At 44.7% G+C, this 20,077-nt stretch overlaps 1 protein-coding gene across 1 annotated transcript; it reads left to right on the forward strand.

The window, feature by feature from the left end:
- The first annotated feature begins 130 nt into the window (after positions 1-130).
- LOC116964748 (protein spire homolog 1-like) lies at positions 131-18,374 on the forward strand. The gene is given in 16 exon segments (XM_033005218.2): positions 131-371; positions 1,158-1,189; positions 1,679-1,843; positions 2,659-2,784; positions 3,052-3,117; positions 6,039-6,200; positions 8,463-8,531; positions 9,017-9,146; positions 9,576-9,700; positions 10,908-10,983; positions 11,528-11,679; positions 12,883-13,014; positions 14,344-14,408; positions 15,254-15,308; positions 15,311-15,435; positions 18,056-18,374. Coding segments are annotated over 16 exon segments (2,040 nt in total).
- Positions 18,375-20,077: the final 1,703 nt, after the last annotated feature.

Below are 20,077 nucleotides of genomic sequence, written 5' to 3' on the forward strand. Positions count from 1 at the left end.
CACACCTGTAGGGAAGAGAAGTGGGAGCAAACCAGGAGGCAGAACTGATAAAAGGCTGCTGTGAGCACTTGCCTGTCCTGGAAAGGGGATATTAAGCTTCCTAAGCTGAGAGTGGAGATGAGAGGTAAAGATGGAGTCTCCACGGTGTGAACAGATGATCACAAAGGTCTCCCTAGCAGAGATTCTGAGGTGTTTTGAACATCCTATAAGTGAGGAGCAAGCTTGGGCTGTCTGCTTTCAGTGTTGCTGTAAAATGGAACAGTTGGCTCAGGGTCTGTGCCCACCGCTCCATGCTGTATTCATTAAAGGTCCTGGAAGCATCTTTATCCATGCTGATGGTACTGCATCCTTCAAGGTGTACCACAAGTCTGGTAAGAGCATAGGTAGCTGTGGATGCCAACAGGCTGAAATGTGGGAAATTTTTTTTTTTTCCCTGCTTTTTTTTTTTTTTCTTTCTTTCCTTTCTCTGTATGTTGTCATAAAGCTATTCTGATGTCTATACTTCATTTCAAAGGACTGTTGATGAGTGTTAATACAGATGTACAGCCTACTAATCTTTCTAATAGTGTTCTAGTGAGTCATTTGGTTCTAGAGAATAGCTGGGATGAAAGTTTGTTACCACTTCTGTTACTTGAAATAAATAGTCTGAGGCTTTATTGTATGTTCCCCTCTGTTCATCTTCCAATGTATGGTTCCTTTGTTATAGTAACTCTCACGACAGATCTATGATTCATAGTTTCCCTTTTTTGTCACTATGTGTAGCCAGCAAGTGGCAGTTGCTTGTCTTCCGCACCACTTGGTAGCGCTGCTGCAGAGGTCAATGCTAGGCTAACTCTTCAGGGACAGGAGCAGGTAATAAAGACAAAGATCCAGTGTCTTCCTTGTGGTTAGATATGTATCAGCAAACAGAAAAAGTACCCAGCAGTAGTTAATTTGGAGCTGATCTTCATGATAAGAAGAGTATCCTGTGTTGCTTTCCAGGAGTCCCCAAAATATAGGCCTACTTTCCCCAGATGGGACTGACCTTAGTCAGAGGTGTTTGTTTCCTTATTATCAAGATTTTTTCCTGTTTCTCTCTCTTGGCAGGGATTATAAAAGCTGTTTATCAATGCCTATGCAGTTATCTTTCTCCCCTTGCCCTCTTTTTTCCCTTTCAGATGTTGGCAGCATTCAGCAGCCAGAGGACAAGGTAAGCCTGTGTCTTCACCTTTGTTATGTGTGCGGATATAATCCTGCTGTAGTAGGCCACCAGCTCAGGAGACGCTGATGTCTTTGGAAACTATCAAGGTGCTTAAATTTGCTGTGCCCTGTGAAAGGGACTCTATCCCCTGCAATCTAGAAAATGAAACAAGATGCTAGGACTGAACTCAAGTAAGAAAATGGGACTGGGAAACAATGTGCACAGGCGCTGCCTATTGTGGAATAGCCCAGTCTTTTTGTCTTAATAATGGATAACTTAGAGGTGCTAGATAAGGACATTTTAAAATCTTAAAACAGCTGATTTAGGGAGTATCTCAGGCTACCTGATGAGCATCTAGCTGTCTCTTGGGCCCTTCTCATCCCGAGAGATGTGCTTGGGCCTGAGGGGCAGTGGAGGGTATGTGCATGGCTGGGAATTGAGAGCTGTGAGGTCCTCCACAATGCTTTGTGCTGCACTGCTTCCTTGGCCTCTCTGCAGCTGTTGGAGTACTTGGGAGTGGTCATCTATGAAGCCCTGGACTGGGGAATCGACAGCCAAGCAGAGCGAGAACTGAGTGATCCTTTGGAGAAACTGCTGTGCCTCATGTTGAAACTGGATGATGAGTTAATGAAGCCAGCAGTCACCCTGCAGGATGTTATCAAGGTTTCCTTCTTCCCACTTAGTAAATATAGCAGCTTTAGCAGAGTTCATGGAACAATGCTGTTAACCAAGGGGCAAAACCATTTCTGGGAGAAAGCTGGGTAGCTTGTTGGGAGGACATAGAAGTTGCTCCTGGCTTTCCCATCAGAGGGAGAAGGCAAAACCATCTTAAGTGTGAAAGTGCCTATGAAAAAAATTAAGAAGGAAGACCAAGCATGGCTTTCTCACAGCTGTGTCTACAAAGTTCTTCTGTACATAATCTCCAAATTCGATACCTAGAAAACTATGGATGTTGAAAAAAGTCACTTGTCCATAGTATTCAGTTCTGCAAGAGCTGGGATTTGAATGTCTTAACTCAAACATTTTCTTCTCAACCATGATTTAAAGGTATGGGTAACTTCCCATCCCTTAGTCTGATCAGAGCAGGGGACAAAAACAGGACAAGTGACTCTACCTGCTGTGGTTTTTTGTGCTTTGCACTGGAGGCTTCCCCTTCCAGGTACTTATTTCAAAGCACAACCTGTGGAGGACAAGATATATAAATTACACAGCTACTTGCATTATTGTACCTATAAGATTAGACATCTTGCTTATTTGTTCTCTGCATCTGCAGTAAGAAAAAAAAAAAAAAAAAAAGAATACAAAGGGGCTGTGAGGAAGATGTTTTTTAGCCATAGACTGAAAAAACAGAATCTTGCTTTATTCCATTCTACCATGTTTGTTTGTGTTTTGGGCTTTTTGGGTTGTTTGTTTTGTTTTGTTTGTTTGTTTGTTTTTTTCATTTCAAGATCTCTTTTAAATAGCTGCACTTGTTTCAGGCCTGCGAGGAGCATTTGTCCAGGCGTTCTGAGGCTACCAGCCATTATGAAATGACCTGTAGGAGTCTGTTTACTGAATATATGGAACTTCAAAAGCTTGTGACCATCATCCAGACCTCCAAGGAGGTACATCTGGGATCACCCCTTAGGTGCTATTCTCTCTACCTTCACACACTCACCTAGTCTAAAATAATCTTCCCGTTACACTAGAAATTAAGTACCAAGCTGAAAGTCTATTTTCACAGTATGAAAGGCTACTGTGTCTGCACCATATTAGTAATTATTGTAGCTTTTGAAAGTTTGGGTGGTTGGGGCTTCTAGGCTTTTCAGATTAATGTTTGTAATTTGTACTGGATACATAGGAAATCACTGCAAGGTGTGCTTGCTTCTCAGAGTCTGAGAAAAATGGATGTGGAAGATTTGGTGGAAAATCCCCTTCAGAAGAAGGAAAAACATGGAGTAAGCATTTTAATTGCTTCATTATGGGGGGGTTGGAGTTTTTTGTATACCTTGGCTCTCTAACGCTTTCCATTGACTCTTCTATGGAAAAGTAGAGCCTGAACACAAACGAAACTTCTTAAGCTGTTCAAGAGCTTAAGTAGTTAAAGACTTGTCTGCAAAAGAAGCTGGGGAGTGAACTGGAAGTTAAAGTATTTTGTGTGTTAACCTCATGTGGGCATTTATTATACACAAAGATTGTCTTTGTGGTTCAGCTTAAACCACTTCTAAAAATGAAGTTGGAGGCAGCTCTTGGAGTAAGCGTCCACAAGTAGTTACTCAGGCTGTCTCTTCCTGCGAATGAGTGCCAAACTCCAGCTCTTGGCAGGAACTGACACCTGCCAAAAACAATCTGTTCCTTTCTTGTAGCTGGACTGAAAACTCCCAGAAAACTGTTCTGTTGGTGGTAGTACTGGGGTGGACTAGTTCACTCTTATGTGGGGTCTGTGCTGGTTCAGGGCTGGAGGGGACTGAGGGCCAGTAGCTCTGTCCATATTTGTGGTTACACAGCTCCAGCAGCTCAAACAAAGGGGTGAAGGAGGGTGAGCAATGTTGGAGCTGCAGCTCCTACCTTCTGCTCCCTGCCTTTCTTGTCTTTCCATTCTGTCCTTCCATAGGTCTTGGACTGTGTGTTTGGGGCAGAGAAAGCAACTTACTCTATTCTTTTCAAGGCCCTACACAGTCAGGGCTCAATCAGAAACAAATAGCTCTTCTGGCTGGAGCTCTGCCCAGCATAAACAAATGCGCTGTAGTCTGGAGTCTGTGGAGACAAACGGCAAGCCCCGAGAGACTTGTGGACTTGCTCCCTTTGTCTAAATAGCACTTGCTTTGAAGCGTGCTCAAACTATTCGTATGAAAATGTTTGTGAAATGTGTGTTTGGGCATATTCTCAATTTTGTGATCTATTAAAATAAACTGGCAAGCTCTCTCAAACCACAAACTCATCAACTGCTATAGCTCTTTTCTGCAGGGAATACATGAATAAATACATGGGCTTTGCCGTGTGGCCTGAAGGCCAGTGTATTTGGCCTATGCTCCTTCAGGAGACATGAATTCCAAAAGCAGGATGTCTGTTGCAAATCCTCTGCCTCTAGTTTCCAAGTCCCTGAGCACCAGTTGATTGCATCGCTCTGACAAACTCTTGAGTTTAAAATATCCAGGATGCCAGTTTCACTGGGATCCTGCAGATCAGAGCTGATGCCTTGAGAGGCGCCAAGAAGCTAATGCTTTCTCTGGGCCACGCTTTTTCATGCTGACTGCTGCAAAACAGGCCTTCTGAAACACAGACCACAGCCTGATAGCGTGCAGGGTTGTACAGTTTCAGCAGAGCTTATCTGTACATGTCCAAGACAATCTTTACCTTGAAATGTAAGCAGTGAGACCTCTTAGGAGCACAGTTGTCTTGCCGCTCGTATTGAACTGAATGCAATGGGATTGGGGTGTTGTAGCACTTCGTGTTGTATTGCACAGGTGTGGGAAGTTTGTGTGGAGTTTGACAATACATGGAATGACCCAAGTAGAATAATTGCAGCCAGTAGGGAAAGGAAAGTATGAGTGATAATGATGTCACTTACACCCAACACATCTTTCAGATGTACAATTTGCTCTGAAGTGGCCAGCTGGAGGCAATTCTTGTCCCGAAATTAATGTGGCAATATTACAGTATAGAAGTCTCTCTTCAGGTCATATCTTTCAGTCAAGTTCTGTCACCATGTGAAATACAATGCTAAAAAGTGCAAATGGCTCAGGATCAGCTATTTAAGAGGTCTCTAATACTGATCAATTTGCCCAGAGATTTTTGTGTGTTATACACAATAGTAATTATAGCCTAGGAAATATGGCTAGTATATTGTCACTGTTTGACAGTGCTAGTTCTCTGGAGTTGAGGTATGACTGTACCAAAGCCAGGCTAAAGCCATTCAACAAAAAAAAAATCTGTCTCCTTGAAGGCAGTCATCACTCAGAGCTTGCATGAGACTCTTCTAATATCATCCCAAGATATCTGAAGGGATAAGTTGAGAGAAGATGCTTCATACTGTAAGTGGGAACAGGAGAGAAGTCTGTTGGAAACTTTGTTCTGAGGCAGATTTCTAAAATGCTTTCCTTCCCATTCAGAATTTATAATACAACCACTTGTGCTTACTCAATTTGCCGTTGGGATCCAGATAAGCTGTTGACTTAGCACTTCCATTACAATGTTGTCTAAACATGCTATTGAGTTGATTATTTTTTTTTCCCTGTCTTTAGCTTTTGTTGGGTTACACTGCATGCCTGAGCATCTTCAGATATTAATACAGGAACAGAATGAGTAGATATCAGTGTTATCAGCTTGTGTCTCCAGGCTAAAACTGCTAATGTATGCTGCTGTGAAGGTTAAAGTAGGAGACCCCTTTCCCCTTGTCTTCCTCTTTTTTTTATCTGTGGACCCTTCAACCCCTAGTTTCAGAAATTTCAGAGGATTTTTATGGTAAGATTTGGGGCTTCATTCCCATTGTTTCCTAGGATCAAATAACATGAAAAAACTCTGGCACCTAGAGCACTTGCAGGAAGTAGGTATTCAAGAAAATGGGTCTAGCTATCTGGCAGCAGAAGCTGTGTTTTGCTGAAATACGTTCATAAAGTTAATGACAAAATTTGGGAATAAGCCTGGTGAACCAGCTCCCAGATTCCTCGTTGTAAATTAGCTTCTGCAAAGAGAAGCAATTCCCTGCTCTGCTACTGTGCCCTCCTGATCTGGAAGTGAGTTGAAGAGGGTGTTAAGGACACACTTCTGTGTTTCTGAATGACTTCAGTTGCTAAGTGTGCCCTATAATATGGAGGGAGGGGGTGCTGCTCTGTGCCTTCTGGCCAGCTGTTGACTGGACCCCCACTGGCTTCTCAAGGCATCCCTGTGGCCCAGCATCATCCGTGAACTGCAGAACGGTGTGAGGCTGCGCAAGGCTGCTGAGCGACCACAGCATCACACACCTCCGAAAGAATGTATCCGCTCTCCCTATGAATTACTTTTGGATGATATTCAGCACAAGAGGTACACCTTTCGGAAGGTGAGTGGCTAGAGTTCAACTTTGAAACTGCCTGCTGTACCTCACTTCTAAGCAGTATTTGTTCAGACCTCTTTTCCAAAAGCCTGTCTTTCTCAAAGGTACTTCCAAGTCCAGAAGTGTCTGGTCTCCCTCTCACTGCAGCTCAACATTAGATCACCCTGTTTGTCCACCCAAGTGATTCATTTCCAGTAATTTCAAATCACAGAATTGTTTGGGTTGGAAGGGACCTGAAAGATCACCTAGTTCCAATCCCCCTGCCACGGGCAGGGACACCTTCCACTAGACCAGGTTGCTTAAAGCCCCAGCCAACCCGGCCTTGGTGGGGATGGGGCATCCCCAACCTCTCTGGGCAACCAGTTCCAGTGAGGTTGTGGATGCCTTTTTAAGTCAAGAGTAGCCATACTTCCATGAAGCTGGATGGTAAACTTTTTTTCCCTGCAGGGGTCAACCGCTCCCTTCCCTGGAGCAATTACGCTGCCTTGCACACAACAGTTTAGTGCAACAGACCCATGCCTGCTTATGCCTTTCACCCTGGACGTTTGTGTCCTCCCAGGCTCCTTGAGCTGTGCCTGGCATCTCTTACTAGTCTTTGCCTTCCTGGGTGTTGTGGGATGCATGAAAGTGCAGAAGCACTTTTGAGCGAGTCCTTTGCTCAGCCTCAGGCAGAGGCCTCTAGGCAGTGTACGGGAGCTACTGAAGGAGTTTAGTCAGGGTGGAAGAAGCTGAGCCCCTTCCAGGGGCAGCCGCTCTGCTGACTCAAGCGGTAGGGGCTTCCAGCAACGTGGATGGTTGGTGAAGATGACAAAAATGTCTGGGGTGTCTTTAAAGGCTTGTGATGCTGTTCACTTGCTGCAGCTTGAGCTGGGAATGATGAGCAGATCTAAAACATTGGCATAAGGCTCTGTGGCATTGGCATGCTTTGCAAACAGACGTCTTGGTACAAGATGAGACATGACTCTACTTGTGATAGAGCTCTATTTTAAAGTGAAAACTTTGCATACCACACTAGACATCAGCTTTTTTTTTCTCATTATTGGTGCTGCTAGAGTGCAGAGGGGTTTAAAAGCCTCAGCTAAACCATGCACCTCTATAAAACCCCAGCTCTTGCTTGTCTTGACTGTGGCTCCAGCCTTCAGATAAGGCTTTGCCATTTCTCTGGAGATATCTTGATTGATATATAAATGAATAGTAATGGAAAGGAGACAGTACATCCTAACTGCTTGTGTTCCTTGCAACGTACTGTGTATCAATGCACTGTGCAGTACAGAATTGTAACTCAAGGTGGCAGGATGAACTGGGTCTTGATTTTCTTTTTTTTAAGTTTTTTTTTCTCTGACTGATGAGAAGCTCAAACGTGTTTGAAGAGTAGTAGTTAGAAATGCTAGAAGAAAGCATAGAGTGGTACTGCTTGGGTCTTTATGAAGGTTCCTAAATGAGGGTTTCCCCATCTGCAAAGCTATTTTAAAGCTTCTCTAGCAAACAGTAGTCTAATTTGCAAATGAATGAAAGCAGAGCTAGTGTGGGAAGCTGTAGTGGTGTTCTACCTGCACTCCCACGTGTTCTGAAGTTGTACGCACAGGGAAAGTAAATGGCATAGCAGCAAAGTAAGAATAAGTGAACAAGGCGGCTAAAGACATGCAACTTGAATTTTTTTTTTTTTTCCCCTTGTCAGTTCTCCCTTATGCAGCAAGCGCAGGGTTTGATGACAGTCTGCCTCACATGAATACCTGCCCTGCAATCCTGTCTTGCTATTGTTTGTAGTTTATGCAGGGCAGTAAGCCAGTCCCTGGGACTCTAGCTTATGCATACAGCTGCCTGCTGCTACAGTTTTGTTACAGTCTTGTTAACCCATTCAATTACTGTCCTTCCTGGAGCCGAGTTCTCGCTGATGAACGTAATGTGACCAGGGTGCTTGTCAGGATCACTCCTGACATTAAAATCTGAGTGCAGTGTTTTCCAGTGGCTTCTCAGAGCAGTCCATGGGCTGCTGGGGCTAGAAGGCTGTATGCTTCTTGTGCAAGCCTCAAAGGGCTGTGCAGTGCTTCTGATTGCCTCTAGTTTGCCACAGGCAAATCTGTCTCTACCAAAACCCCATGTAAGTAAACCTCATTTTTCTACACTTTCCATCTCGATTTTGTTATGCCTTCCCCACCTCCCCCCTTCCCAAATCCTGACTTGTGTCGTTCACCGTGCCACTGAATGGGAGGGTGTACCAGGAGCAGAGAAAGAACTATTGCTTAAGCATCACTTCTGCTCTTTCAGGTGATCATCGAGCAAAAACCCAGGACACCCAAAGTTGATGTAGCTGCTCCCAAGCCTCATCTAAAGCCTGTAGGTGACCTGGTGCTTCATCTAACGATAGCAAAACAAGATGATTCTGGAGTTGACAGGACAGTTTCTAAGAATCTAGAGCTAATTTCTTAGCTACTGGTTTGGATTTGGGAAGGGGATGTATTAACCATACTTAACTTTTGGGCAGACTCTCCTGCCAGAACATGGGGTTAGGAAAATGGGAGGCAACATCTTCACAGGAGGAAGTTAATAAATCCTACTTCCTCCACTGCTTCTTCCATTTGGAACATTTGGTAGTCCTGAAAATACTTCTGGAATTCTCGGTTTCAAATCTGAGAGTTGCTAAGGTATTCTACTATGCACTACATAAAGGTTGTCTGATTTGTCTCTCATGTGCAGGGCCCAGCACCCTCTTGAGTGAGAGGTGCTTGTGAAACAGTGCCATTGCTGAAGGAGTGGTTCTGTCACCACTGGTCTCCTTGCTCTATCCACCGGCTCTTTCTAGTGCTGTGCTTTGCCTGCAGGTGCTGGAGAGGAAGCTGGAAGAGCGTGTGCCACGGGAGCCCAGCTGGCACGAACAGCTCATGGCAGAAATAAAACAACCACAGAAACTGCGGTCGTCAGCAGCAAGGGAAAATGGGAGTGGACCCAAAGGTACTTGCTACAAAGTGACCTATCAAGCATGCAAATGAAGTCAGTGTTGACTAAAAATAGTGGATGGCCTTTGAAATGAAAGCCCACTTATCTTTTCCATAGCATGTGTAGTGCAAGGGAGATGTGAATGCAGATTTTATGTGATAGAGGTGGTATGGCATAAGAATAGTTCTTTCTAGAAAATCTTACAAAGACTTAAAAGATGTTTCAATTTACCCCTTTTTTTTTATGGACATTTAAATTTGTCCACTAAATGAGAGGACTTTGACCATCACCTAAAACTAGAAGATTATATAACTACTGGGACAAAGTCTAGCCAAATCCCAGATTTTGATGAGTAGGTATCAGATTTGTCATTTTCTTGTTTCAGCAAAATATCTTACCTTGTCTATATATATGGTTTTTTTTTGTTCCCCTTCTCCCCTGCAGAAATGCTTGTGATGCCAAATATTGCCTTGAAATCTCCAAGTGATAGTTTCTTAACTCTCCAAGATGCCAGTACCGAGTTTAAAATTGTCAACACTACAACACAGCAGCTGGGACCAGGAGTTCAGGTAAGACTTTAATTGAAAAGACGCTGGAGAGGCACAAGAGGCATTAGATCTGCACACACAGATAGCCTGGAATGTTAGGTTCCAATCCCAGTGTGAGCAATCTTGTCTCAAAAGTGAACGAATGTGGTACTATTAGGTTCACTGAAGTCCTTTCCTCTACAGAACCTCATACCCTATTTAAACACTTATTTTTTTGGGGGGTGGCATAACTGCAGCCTGTAGAACCAAAGTCTGATCTGGTCTCTTTAAAAGTAGATCCTGCAGAAGTTTTAATATGCGTAGGAGCTTGACCAATATGGGTCAGAACTATTCCCGCTCTCACCTCACAGTGAGGCATTTGATGCTAGATGTATTGGTATATTTGCATTTCATGTGCTACGTGAGCTTGTGGAAGGAAAACTTAATGATTTATTTTCAGGAAGCAACTTCACTGGTGAATTCCCACTATTCTGCCTGTGGAGCAGTTTTTGGGAGCACCATTCTTCAATAAATACATAGTCTTTGGGTTCTTCAACTGTTGGCTTGATCATGAAAAGCTTGACTGCTTGGTTCTGGGATTCAGTCTGAACATATTCAGAAATTCTGTGGAACAGAACTTAAGCCCTAACACATCATGTCTAGCACAGATGCGCTGGCATACAAACAGGAATCTGTTTTCTGTAAACATTTGTCTGAAATACAGTTGCTTAACTGAGGAAAATGGATATGAATTCATAAAAGCAGAAAATCTTAGCTGTATTTGCACAAGCCTGTGCTACTTTTAGGAATGTTCAGCATTTGAGAACGCTGTGGTTGATGTATTACTGCTAAACTAGAAGGACCTTCATAAGGAGACTAATTTGTTTTCTGCTTTTCTAGACAAGATAGGAACAATGCTGCTGAGATTCAAAATTGGGTTTGAGTTGGGTTCGTGGAGCACAGTCCCTTGAACTGTTCTCCAGTGTTGCTACACATGAGCTGGAGCCAAGAAAATGGTTCCAATGTACTTGAGAGTTGTACAGGGAGGGTTTTATGAAGTTGGTTCCTGAACAGATGAAACTCCGGGACTAGTATCCACATTGAGCCTGGGTGAGAGAGAGGAACAGGTGAATTTGAAATTTCACGAGCTTGGTTGGAGCTCCCTGGTTGCAGGGGGAATTAACTTGCTATTACCTCTTAGAATATAAAGTTGCTAAATGTACCACATTGATTTCTTACTGGTCTACAGGAAACCACTCCCAAGCTGCCTTCCAGCACCTGGCTTGCCTCAGCCAGGTCATCAGTAGTATCCTGCAACAGCACAGGTCAGTGTACTTCTAGCTGCACATCTAAACCAGGTGACAGAGTACCGTCAGTGGCCTGCCGGGTTCCCAAAGCCTTAGGTTGGGCTCACTGTACGCTTTCTGATCACCTGAAGACACTTTACAAGAGAAGCTTCAACACTAAGTAATGAGTCTGGGTAGCTGCCCTTAGAAACCATTCCTCTGTAGCTGACTGAAGCTTGTATAGCTCCTGCAGCTTCAAAACAATGATAGCATGTGCCCAAAGGCCTAACTGGGATTCACAGTAAAAGCTAAATGAGTGTTTTGAATGTTCACGTAGAAAGCGTACCGCTTGATTTTTATTAAGCTAAATGGTTCTAATGAAGCCTCATCACTGCCTACTGACAAGCATAATTACTGTAACCTCTGCTTTTTGTGATCTGAGCTGATGGGTGTTGAGGGGAAGAGATGTAAGCCTTGCTGCCTTCAGAAGGCAGTGTAGTGCTCTTGAGCTCAGATTTTGGGGTGAATATTTAGAAACTACCAGTCAGTTTTCTGCACCCTAAAACTCTCTCTTCCTGTCCAGGTCTCCCTGCCAATTGCACATGTACTCCCATGAGTGCACCCCTACTAGGAGACATTAAACCTGACGGTTTCCTGAATGCTGGCCAACAGCAGCTGCCTCCTTACAGAGGAAGGTCCAGATCTTTAGAGGCCAGCCTTCAAAGCAAGGAACTTGTAAGTCCAGCATGTCAGCTAGCAAGACTGATCTGATACATCTGGTAATGACCAGAGCTTGCACCTTGATCCTCGTGCAAGCAGTAAGCATATTCTGTGGTTTTTATCTTGGGTCATATTGTGTACTGGTCTTAAATTGGGATATTATTCTGTCCTTGGAATCAGCTTAAGAGAAGATTGGATGCTGTAGTGTCCTTGTGGACGCTTTCCAGCTTGAATGATATGAAATAAAGTTGTTCCTCATACAAGAAGAGAGAAATACACTACACACAACCACCCCCCCTGCCCCCTCACCCCCCCACACATTACTTGAAAGCGTCCATTAAGGCTTCCTCAAGCAGACTGTAGTTGGCAACAGGACTGTCCTGCTTTTTCCATCTCCCCACATTCTTTCTAGATTCTGATACATTCACAAACATCCTCTAAACTGCAGTAAAGGGAACAAGTGGTTGACAAAATGTAGATAGCACAGCATCAGTGACTTTAAAATGTATGCTGTATTGAAGTCATGAGGCTCTGAATAACTGTTGTGGGAGCAATGGTGGGTTTTGTGTACTTCAGTGCAACCTTCTGAATCACGGCCTTGCCCTGTTCTGCCCTGACAAGGTGTGCTGTGCCCTTGCCTCTTTCTTTCCTTCTGCATCCCACCCTGCCCCACCGCTGACAAGTCTCTAAACTGACCGTAACTGTGTTCAGCTGTGTGGTGGGGGATACAGGTGAGTTGGGCTCCCCACCTGAGGATAAAAGCACTGTTGTTTCTCCTGGTCAACCACCAGACTGAAGATGCCATTTCTGTGGGGCCGGTGGGTCTTGGGAAAGAGAAGGCAAGGGAGTGTTGTGCTGTGGAAAGGGAACCTGTACCTCAGAGGGGCCAGGGTGCTATCCTTGCTGTGGTCTGTATCAAAGGGTAGAATTCCTTAGGCTGGTTCTGGAGATGGTATTAACTACTGTGGTAACCGAGGGACCTGCTTCCCTAGTGAAGTGTCAGGAAGCTGCTTTAAAACTACAGCAACCACTAAAACCTCTGTAGGAATTTCTCTGCAAGTATTATCAAGGAGTCAGCTGATATTTCCCATTACTGGCAAAACTGAGTTTTGGGGACGAATGCTCATGAGCCTTTTGGGACCCAGTTTTGAGGATGACCTCCCCAAATAACCAGCTTCCTTATGCTTTCTCTGATGCTTAACTTCTGTCTTTTGGTAGGAGTGTCCCTTTCCTACCAAGTCGCCATCACCAACCATTGCTGAGCTGATTGGAACCAGATATGCAATGATGGTACTGGAAGGGCAAGGCTCCTTCCAAGGAGGTAGTGATGGTGTCTTTCCAAGAGCAAAGGTATGTTTCCTCTCCTTCTTTGTGCTGTCCTTGCCTTTCCAAAAGCTGGCTGGCTTCATGGCCCTCAGTGCTGTAATGCTGAGGTGCTCTCTGCCGCAATTTATCCTATTCATACACCTGATCAGAGTTTGGCCCTAAATCTTTTAATACTTGTGCCCTGATGGCTTCTAATCCAGTTTAAGCTAGTAACCCAGCCTTTGCTTGATAGGTCTTGTCTGTTATTTTCACCCTAAGAGAGCTAAGTGCCATGACTGCTGGCCAGCTCTGAAATATCAAAGTAATTCTCTTGGATTGGGTATTGCTAAACAGTGAAACAAAGGCTCTTAACTCAGGCTCCCACACCTGAGATGTGCTGACTCAAACCACCTTGCTGAGTGGATGCAAACATCGGGGAGATGAAGGGGGCAAGAGATGACCTGCAGCACAGACCTGTTAACTGTCCACTCTGCTTAACTGCTGGTTTATTCACCGAGACCCCTTTAGAGGGGGTGTTGCAACCAGCCCCTCTAGAGCAGATGTCATGAGTACAAGCCCTTCGCAACACAGATGTGAGAAAGTCTGTGCTTCTTGGCTTAGAGGTCAGCTTCTTGCCCTCACTTATTGAATAGTATAGGCAGAGCCAAAGGGTTCTACTAGCAGAGCTATACTACTTCCACGATCTGTCTGATGCTCCTGAGACTGTATCCTTGTTTTCTTCTCACCTCACTTACCAACCCTGCTTTAACTTGCCTGCTCTCTGCCTTTTCTAAAATGGCTCTCTTACCCCCTTTGTGTTCTTGCTGCTCAAGTTTTTTTAGCTTTCTCAAGCTCTACTTCTCAAGATAATATCACTTCTGACTGCCAGCTGTTTATGAATGTGTTCTTTTTTATAAAGTTCAAGCGACTCATCAGCTTCCTTATGACTCATTTTTTTGCTTCAGGATTGGATTCAGATTTGCCCTGACTTAATCTCTTTGGGATTGCTGCAGTCTACCTCAAAGAATGTCTCTCTTCTTCCCTCTCTCTTAACTAGCTACTGTTACACTCTTGCACAATAAAGCTATTGTTTGCTCAAGAGCCTTTTTTTAAACTCCTGTTGTCTGGCAGCTGCCCCAAACCTCTGCATCATAAAAACACTGGCCTACAAGTAAGACTTTTTTTTTTTTTTTTTTTGCCTTTTTAGCTTTTAATTCCTGTGTCTTTGGTATCCTTTATTAGACCTCTGTTATTGTATGTGGATCTAAAGGCTTTAGAAGGTTGGTTTGTGTGCTTGCTCTTTGGCAAGCAGTAGATACTGTTGGTACAAAGATATTTTCCGTTTGCATTCACAAGTAACTTTTATTTCCACAGATCTGTTTCAGCTGCCATAAGCAGATGTTTCTTAAGTGGCCTTACAGCTGTTACCTCTGCAGCAGGTGAGCTGGTACAAAAGGACTGAATGGGGAGGGAGAAAAGAATGAATGAACAGTGCTGAAATACTCAGTATTCAAACAGTTGTAGTACTGGATAGGAACAGGTTGCTGAGCCCTTCAGTTTTGCCTTACTGCATAAGCCAGGCTGAAGTGTCTACAGCTGCAGAGGATGTGGAGAAACTTTCCTCTGAAGTGGTATCTCCATCTTAACTCTTAGTACTAAGCTAGCAATAACCAAATCTACTGTGCAAGTGTTAGATTCTGTTTCTCTGAGACCACTCTCTGCATTTTGCTCTAAAGGTTAGATTTAACTTCAGTTAAGGGCTTGAACAGGTTCTGGGAGAGGGTCTTCAGCAGATTCTTCTGCTGAGGACTGAAAAAATGAACTCCAGACTATGTGTTGGGGAAAGGAGCTGGACATACTTCTATCCACTTATTCATCAGAGGTTTTCTATTCATGGGAAAGGAAAGGAGGAACTTCAGGCTCATTAAGGCTCATTTAAATCTATTTGAAGCAGTGGTGAAGCACTGAATTGATTACAAGCAACAAGTAAACAACTACTGGCAATTGAGTAACTGTCTGGTGGTAGTGCTGGGCAAAAAGTAATGGGCATTTGCAGATAAAGCCTTCAAGCTATGGATGCTGATGCATTTCAGATTATTTAAATGAAGATAAATAGGAGGCCTGGCAAACTGAATAGGGGAGTTCTAAGCTTGCTCACTTTGCCATCAAGTGATTGTGCCACAATCACTAATTAAGACTTAGTTGGGAAAGTCACCCTTAGCTGCTATATTGGTATCTGCTGAGCTTTACTCAAATGATAATGCTGGGAACTTTTTTCTCTTAGTGTTGTCTGCTGTGACTGCTGCATCAAGGCAAGTCTAGTCTTTACAACAGCATATGGGGTTTTTATATTTTCTGTTTTCCCTGCACCTCACTTAGTCATTGGAAGCTTTCCTTCATCCAACTGATACCTCAAATCTACCCTCTAGCTTGTTTCTTGGAAAGTAAAAGAGGGAATATTACAAGGTACAAAACCAGCCAGGGTGCCACAGACATCTCTTGTCATACTTGGCTAAACTAACTCTGGTTCCTCTTTATTTCATCCTATGTAAAGTAGTTGGGATTACTCTGTGCTCTGTTTATACGTGGGTCAGAAAGTTCACTACATTAATGTCTATCTTCTAAGTGCACCAATATGACAATTGCATGCCATGCAAATTTTCCTAAGAAGGAGGTTGTGTTTCCCTGAGAACTCAGGTGACTTAATGTTGTGATTTTTAGATGTCCATGCCCTTCAGAATGTGTGTACATCTCCCACTTCACTTCCTAAAACTCTGGAGACTCTCCAGAGAGGAGGACCCAGCTACTCAAGAGCAGAAGAGCTCAGATTTGCTGCATGAAATAGAGCACAGGAAGTGTTTGGGGTAAGCTGGGACAGGGATGCTGTTTTTTACCTTGAAAGACGTTACCACTTACTTGTATATGCAAGTCTACAAACATGCAGACAGCAGTATGTAGTGTTAGACCAGTAGCTAAACCTGTCATTCAGCATATCTAGACTACAGCTCTCTGGAATTATTGTGGATTTTAGATGACCAAAAGAGAGGACATGTAGGTGCTCTGAAATCTATTTTGCTTTTTAGCTATCAGGTTCCCAGTATGGATTCAGAAGTGTCCATATTAGCCCAGGCATAGAAGGTTCCTTGCGACAGCATTTGTATGAAAATTTCCAGCCCCCGTTATAGTCTATCCCTAACAGCTGGGAGTCTGTCACTACAACATAAGTGTTAGCTCCTTTATACCTAGAAATAAAATATGCTAATGGTCTCAGGTGTAACTGACTGAAGAGTAATGCCACAAGTGGTTTTGCAGTCCCTCCACTCACATACAGACACCTTTTTCTTTTTGTCTCCAGAAAGGGAACTATTTGAAAAAGAGCTTTTGACAGTTCTTGGTGGAAAATACAGACTTTGTGGATAAAGTGCAGTATCTAGGACTGGAAACATAGGTTATCGGTTCTCTCCTTTCCAAATCGGTTATGTATTCTACAGGGGAACAGGGATCTTTTCTCTCTGAAACCATTCTTTATGTAGCCAAAATAAAGTCACAGCAATTTCTGGTTCAAAGGCCTGTACTTCAGCTGTCAAAAATCAGGGGTCGTGTTTACTACTGAAGCTTGCTGTGTGGGGCAGTGATTTGGTCTGTCTTACAATGCAGGTGCTGCAGAAGAGGTCTGAGTGATTGCATTACTGCCCTACTTCAGGGTAGTAAAAAAAAAAAAACAAAAAAAAAAACCCAACATAATCATACAGCATAAGGATGTGGCCATAGCCTTGGATCAATCACCGATATCCATTAGCCCTTTGGCTAACAGACTGTCAATAGTCAGAAGGTGTCAGTAAATGAAGCTGTTCTGGTGCTTAGTAGCCTTCCTAAGTGGAGCTGACTGCTCTGCTGAACTTGTGCGTTTAGCTAAATCACTTAGCAGTGTTGGATTATACAAGGGGAGGGGTAGAAGAGCACCGTACCCTCTAACAGAAACCTGGGACAGCTTTCCTGCTTTTCTTTTTCTCTCTCCCACTCCAGTGTACCAGTTATTTTGGAACCCCAATGCCTAGCACAGCCTCTGTGCTGTTACACAGGGACCATGGCAGACTGGCTGACTGCAGACATCTGTACGGGATGCGAGCGGTACCTGTTGAACATGGCTTCCAGTCAACAGCAGAGCATCCCTCTCAGGAGAATTTCTTGGCCTTGAACCAATCTGGAATGACTCTACTGTAAATTTATCCTGTTACTTGTTCTGTACCTGAAGTAAATGAAACAGCTTTATGCTCCTACTGACATAAAGGCCTGAATAAAAGACCTCCCTGCTGGTTAGTCTAAGCAGGAAGCACAGTTAGTTCTTATGTATTGTGAGGTATTATAAAGTTTTGTGGGTTTTAGAACTGTTTTAATTCTTTTTTATGTGTCTGTGGGGAGAATAAATGTAGAAGCACTATCATGCCTCTAGCATTTCCTCCTTTGCACCTGCAGTTGTCATTGTTCTGTGGCACGGTTTGCATTCACTGATGAGCAGAATTTGCCCTAGGTAATGAGTACAAGGAAACTTTTAACCTAAAACCTCTATTCCTGAGAGGCTTGGAAAGTGGAGCTCTATTATGTGATCACATCACCATGCATTTTTCAAACACTTACTCCTTCCTGATAACTCACTAAAATCACTTTAAAACTCACTGCTCTGACACATGTCATGATGTAGAGATGGCTGTCAGGCAGCCTGCTCAGTCTGCTTGCTTAGGAAACTAGCTCTTGATTTGGTTTTTGTGTGCTATCTGTGGTTTGCCACCAGAGCGCTCTGGTGCATGCCACTGAAGTACCTAGTGTTATCTTAATGCCATCATCACCTGAGGGGCAGATGGTTGTTCTGGAGAGATTCTTGCTCATTGTATGGGCCTTAAGCTTTGCCCTGAGCTAAACTGGACTATTACAATGTATGACATTCTAGAAAAATAAAGAATGTTCTGGTAAATTCTTTGTGTGGTTAAAACAAAAAATGGGATATTTGATAGTATGCCTGTTTCTCCCCAGGAATTGCCTGTATGGAAGGGTGCTCTGATGAAGTTTTCCCTGGTGTGTTTTGCAGGGCCTACATAGACAGTGTTGAAGGATACAATGGACTTGTAGTTGGAATGAGTCATGATGAAGAGAATAATGGCTGGGAAGGGCCAGTTCTTCTAGATAGAGAAGAAGGGAAGACAGACATGTTTAAGCTGAGCCCAAGGTCTGCATCCAAACTGCCAGAAGGTTTAATACCTCCAGCTGACTTGCACTGGCCTAACTCTGCTTCCTCTAAACTGCCTGTCTGCAAGCTGACGCCTACTTGCAGGTTTGAGCAAGTTCTGCAAGTAAATGAATGTGGGGAAGCTGGAGCTTGTGCTTCCTTCTGGAGCAAGTTCAAGTGATCCTCTTCCTTCAGTCAATTAGGAGGGGTGCAGCTTGCCTGCCCAGGTCCTCTCCTGTGTGTGCTAATCGGTGGTGCTGCTGGGAGGCACATCCATATCAGGCAGGTGGGCTCCTTGCAGGCTGCAAGGAATGGCAGCCAAGCCACAGCTGCACTTGCTGGCAGGATGGGCTCAGTGTGGGGCCGGGGGCATGAGGTACTCTTGGACATTTGCTGAGTGAGGTAGTTTAGATAGAGCTAGAAATGAGCTGAGATCAGCCTGTTTTGATTAATGCGCAAGCCCAAAATGCTTCTCAGAGCCTAGGTGCAGCGGTATGGAGAGAATGTATCTGTATGGCACTGAGGGTAGACTTAAGTCTATCTGGAGAGCAAAAGCAGTTCTAGGTTCTGCCTCTTGCACATCTGCTGTGGTGCCACATGAACTCTTTTTTACTGGCTTCCCCTTTTCCTACCTTGTGACCATGAGGGGGCGTGAGGAAATGCCCTCACTGTAGAACAAACAGGCAAAGGAGGGGGTAGGTGCTAAGGGACAGTATGATTTTCCCTGCCTATCCATGATCTAGTGAGCTGTCGGGAAAACCCATGTTCCCATCACTCCTCTCTCCTGTACTGGTTGCACTGGCCCCTGAGCGGGCTAGTAAAACCTCTGTCCCCTGTACAGGAATGACATCTGGTCCTCCAACTCTGGAGTGCAACCCTTGCTCCTGACCATGGCAAGTCATGACAGCTAGTTGGGGCAGACTTACTAGAAATGTACCTCTAAACACAGCCTTTCTCTGGCCAAGAAGAGACATTCGGAGAGAGCTGAGACTAGGCCTTACCTGGGAGCCACAGAGCGCAGGGTATAGCAGGCACAGGCAGCCTGAAGCCAGGGTGTGGAGTGGGAGACTCCTGTGTGGAACAGATCTGGCACCAAGAACAGCTTTTTCCAGGGGTGCAGAAGTGACTGTGCAAAGCCTGTTCTCTTTGCAGCCCGTGTAAGGTGATGGCTTGGAGGAAGGCCTTCCCTCCGCAAGCACACAACAGGATTTGATCTGTTTTCTAGTCTTTTGCTGGTTCCTCTCCTCATACGGACCAGAACCTTCCCTGCTCAGAGTCAACTGATTCAAGTTGTGTTGTGTTTAGGTGAAGCTTGCCTTTGGACATGGGGACCTTTTGGTATTCTCCCACCTCTGCAGAAAGCAGTCCAGCTCCAGGCTCTCTGGTGTTGGGTCCCTTCACATAGCCCCTAGTACCTTAGAGCACAGTTGCAGTCTTTAGTCCTATCCCGGTAATGAATTGTGACTGAAAAATGGGAAAAGAAGTCTAATTATTACTACTGGTAATGGCAGGAGCCTAGGCTGCGGCATAGGGAGCAGAGGAGGGAGATCTGTCTGGGTGAGCTAACTTTCATCATGTTTCTTCCTTGGGTCATCCCTGAGTCCGCTGGTCTTTGAGGCCAGTGAGGGGCAGGCCGGACGGAGCTGGGACACCTTTTATTTCAGCGCGGGGACTCTGAGGGGTGACCCGCTGAGCGTGGCAGCACACCCCAGCGAGGCGCCCGGGTACGGAGGTGACAAAGCTCCGCGCCGCGCCCTGGGGCCTGCGTGCAGCACCGGCCCGGCAGGGCCCGGCTGCCTGGGGGCGGCAGCCCGAGCGGGGACCCTCGCCCGCCCGGTTCCAACGGCTGCCGCCGGTTCCAACGGCTGCCGCCGGTTCCAACGG

Source organism: Tyto alba, unplaced genomic scaffold (genome assembly GCF_018691265.1).
Source record: "Tyto alba isolate M040663 unplaced genomic scaffold, T.alba_DEE_v4.0 Super-Scaffold_14, whole genome shotgun sequence".
Taxonomy (NCBI): Eukaryota; Metazoa; Chordata; class Aves; order Strigiformes; family Tytonidae; genus Tyto; species Tyto alba.